At 30.9% G+C, this 4,096-nt stretch overlaps 1 protein-coding gene across 1 annotated transcript; it reads right to left on the bottom strand.

Moving 5' to 3' along the window:
* Positions 1 to 274: 274 nt before the first annotated feature.
* On the bottom strand, positions 275 to 1,057 carry LOC111920476 (uncharacterized). The gene has a single exon (XM_023916051.1). It carries the CDS (start codon positions 1,055 to 1,057, stop codon positions 275 to 277), a length of 783 nt encoding a protein of 260 aa, XP_023771819.1.
* Positions 1,058 to 4,096: the final 3,039 nt, after the last annotated feature.

Here is a 4,096-nt window from a genome sequence, read left to right on the forward strand (position 1 = left end):
AACATTACTATTTAGTTTAGTGTAATTTGGACTAAATAAAACTTAAATATATTGTACGATAATGTCAACTAGCATGCATGGTTTGGTTAAGTTTCTTCGTAGCCAAGGCTTTAATTGTCAAGATTCAGTATAGCTTCTTTTAATTATATTTTTTGAACCAATATTACTTGGAGTGGAAAAATATTTGTATTTACGTCTCAACTGAATTTGAAAACACCACGTTACAGAATGAGCACTAGATTCTTAGATCAAACAAGATTGACATTCATATAATTTAGAATGATACCCCAATTCTGTTGATTTTAACAAAGAACCCAAGGAGATCTTGTTTGTAAGGTAGAAACGTCTTCATCTTATCGCCTTTCTGTTCTGCTCTTTTCTGCACGTAAAATAGCTCGTGAAACGACGGAGACGACGGAGTTTTTAGTTTTCCGGCGACTCTGTTAATCTCGTCGGACTTTGCATTCCATTTTTGCTTCGAGGTCTCCACTTTCTTATGCCACAGTAAGAATGCCGACGCCTTACCTTCGCTGCGGTTCCGCCGGAGTAAATTCCAGATTCTCCATCTTCTCAATCCGGATCCAGTAGAGCTGCTCTTTTTACTTTTTGTAAGAGGCGAGTACGCAACGTCAGGTTTTGACCTCCACATACAGAAAATTCCAGAATGTCGAGTTTCCAATTCGGAAGCTTCTACTGAAGAAGAAGACGATGATTCTTCAACATCATCAACAAACAATTTCTGTACCTGAATCCTAAAAGAAGAAGCAATATCGATTTCTTCAACCGCATCGTCCTTGGTGAGTTTCTCGTTGTCGAAAATTGGAAAAACGAATTGAGGATCTTCGAGATCGATCTGTTTGCCAGAATTAAGTTCTACATCGGAGAGCTCCACCGAGAACTCAAAATCCTCTTCATTAACATAACTTAGTTCATGAACCTGTTCCTGCTTGAACTCACGGCTGACTTTCGCGGCTGCCATGGCTGTCAAACTATCTGAGTAGTAACAGTTAAAGCTAGGAGAAGACATTAAATCGTTGATTTCTTCTTGAAGTTGCATTTTGTCTGTGATTTGGAAGACGTAGAAAAGGGTTTGATGTTGAAATTGGGGTAAATTTGGTAGCAGGAGTTATTTATAGGGAGGAGTGGGCGGCTTTGCTTGGCGCGTGAGTTTGATTATGGATGCTGGTATGACACGTGCTTGTCACACGCTACGAACGTAATCGTTTACGTCAAATGCAATTAGTAGGTGTATTTACTGATTATCTAATATGCAGTCGATGTTTAACTATTAAGTGCTCACACATGGCGTACTCAATTACTGATTATGTAAAATATGCAGCCAATGCAGTCTCAATAATAAACATATTAACATATACGTACGTCAGAGGAAAAAAAAATGGTAACATTTGCAATGTCAACTGACTACTAACTAAGATATTTTTTTAACGCAGAATATTATTGAGAAGATAAAACTATCAAGCCGTTAGAATAAATAAAATAACAAAAAGCTGTTATATTCGGAGAGCAACACCATTGAGACCGATCCAGCAAATGTAATCTAAGTTTAATTTAACTAAAAGTTAAATTGAATGTCATCCGTCATCTTCAAAAGATTATTACGAATATGCTTGAAAAGGAGCCTAGATGGTTTTAGTTTGCATTTATTAAAAAACTGTGAGATTTTGTTAAAGGATATGTAGTTCGGTTTGTGTAGAATTTGAGGAGACGAGATTGTTGGTTGATTGCAATTTTTCTTTTATTACTCTTAGTAGACGACTTTTCGTGTATTATATAAGTTGATTTAAAAAAGATTAAACATTAAAGTGTAAATAAAAAACATTTTTTAATGTACAACTTTAAAATAAGAAAGAAACATATTTATTATAATCTTCTTTAATAAATAAAAGTTTTTTTTGTCACATGTCATCTTCTCCTTCATTTTTACACTTGTCATTTTGTGAAAATTTTATTTTCCACTTGTCATTTTTTAGGAATTTTCATTTTCTTAAAATAAAATTCCATAAAATTGTAAAGGGTTTTATAAAGAAATAAAATCATCCTATTAATTTGGTAATAAATTCTCATAAATATTTCAAACGATTTAGTTTCTTTTGCAAATTTTCAGAAGATTATATTATGTTATGTAAAGTATTACATTATAAAATATTTCATATTTATATATCGATATTAAAAATTTATTTTTAATAAACACGTGTAATACACGGGTGTTACACCTAGTTTAATATCATATATATGATATTTAATATTTTACATATATAAGTATATGACTTTAATTTAAAAATTGAAACAAATCAAAAATTAACAAGTGGATAATATTTATTTCAAAAATAGCACAAAATGACAAGTGTCAAAACTCATTAGATATTAACATATGGCAAAAAAAAACCTTCATTTATTAAGGAGGATCCTCTAAGTGGATGACCCTATTTTTGGCACAAACTATTGGGTTAATCGGATTTATGAGTGCAGGAGTATTTTGGAAAAATATTTTTATTTTAAGTATTTGATTTAGATTATGAAGTTGTCTGCTTGCTTAACAAGTATTACGTATTGGTTTAAGTTACTTCTTTCATTAGTATAAATAAGGATATGTATTTGTTAGTTTCGATAAAGATATATAGCAATAAAATCTTTTGTCATTGTTTTTCATGTTCCTCCTTTGTTTGGTCTTGAGCATCAAGGTATTACCAGTTTAATACCTTACACAAACTTAAGACATACCAGTCTTAAGATCATAGCGATTGAGGTGATTACTTGATATACAAAAGATAAAAAGAATATGGTAATTTTTAATTTTGATTTTGAAAAAGCTTATGACATGGTGTCTTCATATTACTTGTTTAAAAAAATCATGGGTTATGGTCAAAATTAGATCCATGGATTAAATGATGCTTATATCTTGGATTATGTGTCTAAACTAATAACTAAATTAGTATAATTTTGAATTATTAACAAAGTCCTTTTGGGTTGCCCTCATACATAGTAATTGACTGAAATGTTTTTTTGGAGAGAGAATGATTTATTAATTTATTATATGATTAATAAATTAATTAGAAATCAAAATAAATTATTTATTAGTATATTATTATAATAATATATTAATTAGAAATAGTATTGTTGAATTAAAAATTAATCAGAAATTAATTAGAATTAATTTTGGGATTAATTGGATTAAGTAAAAACAGAATGACTAAAGGTGACAATGTTCAAAAGTTGAAACTGACCAATTCTAGAACCTCTGAAGAAGGAGACGATTTCTAAAGAGGATTCTAGATCTTTAAGGAATCTTAGAATGCCTTAAGGAATAAGCAATAGGATAAGGGTTATCTAAAAGGAATTTGCCTTACATACAACCTCTCTAGCACCTATGTAAACCCCAAAGGATTTAGAATTTCGAAATCATCATTCTAAGAGCCTTGAATACGAAATTATTCCTTTTCCTCCTCTCTCCTCTTTAGCTTTCAATTGTTAGGGTTTGGGTGTGAGCCATTAGAGGCACGAGCCTTTTGGTCCTTGCTTTCCAAAGACCAATCAAGAAGGAATACTAATTTATTTGTTATCATAAAGGTATGTAATTTATATAAACCCTTTTCTTAATTTCGAAAAGAGCAATATACTTTTAGGGTTCTTGATATTCATTTGTTTGTTGCAAGTCATAATGAAAACATAGATCCTTTAGGTTGCATGTGAACTTAGGGTTTAAGTTTTTCCGCCAAAATAAGATTTTTGTAACCTATAAAACCCATAAACGGTATCAGAGTCATTATTCTCATTGATCTTGCACAAAGTTGAATAGGTCAAAAATTAGGGTTTATAGAAACTAAACCCTAAGGAGGTAATTTTCAAAATCCACTAGGGTTCTTGAAACCCTAACCTACACCTTCATATTTTTGATTTTATTAATAGGTTTTAGAAACCCTAGCCTCCTTTGCCCATTTTCGAAGTTTGAGGAGTCCCTTTTAGGGCTTACCTTATTTCCTTATTTGTTATTTTAAAAATATTAAAATTTGAATAATTAAAAACTGATAAGCCCTAGCCTATTTTCGAAAATTAGAAGGCTTAGGATTAGGATTAA

This window comes from Lactuca sativa, chromosome 4, assembly GCF_002870075.4.
Source record: "Lactuca sativa cultivar Salinas chromosome 4, Lsat_Salinas_v11, whole genome shotgun sequence".
In the NCBI taxonomy this organism is placed as follows: domain Eukaryota; kingdom Viridiplantae; phylum Streptophyta; class Magnoliopsida; order Asterales; family Asteraceae; genus Lactuca; species Lactuca sativa.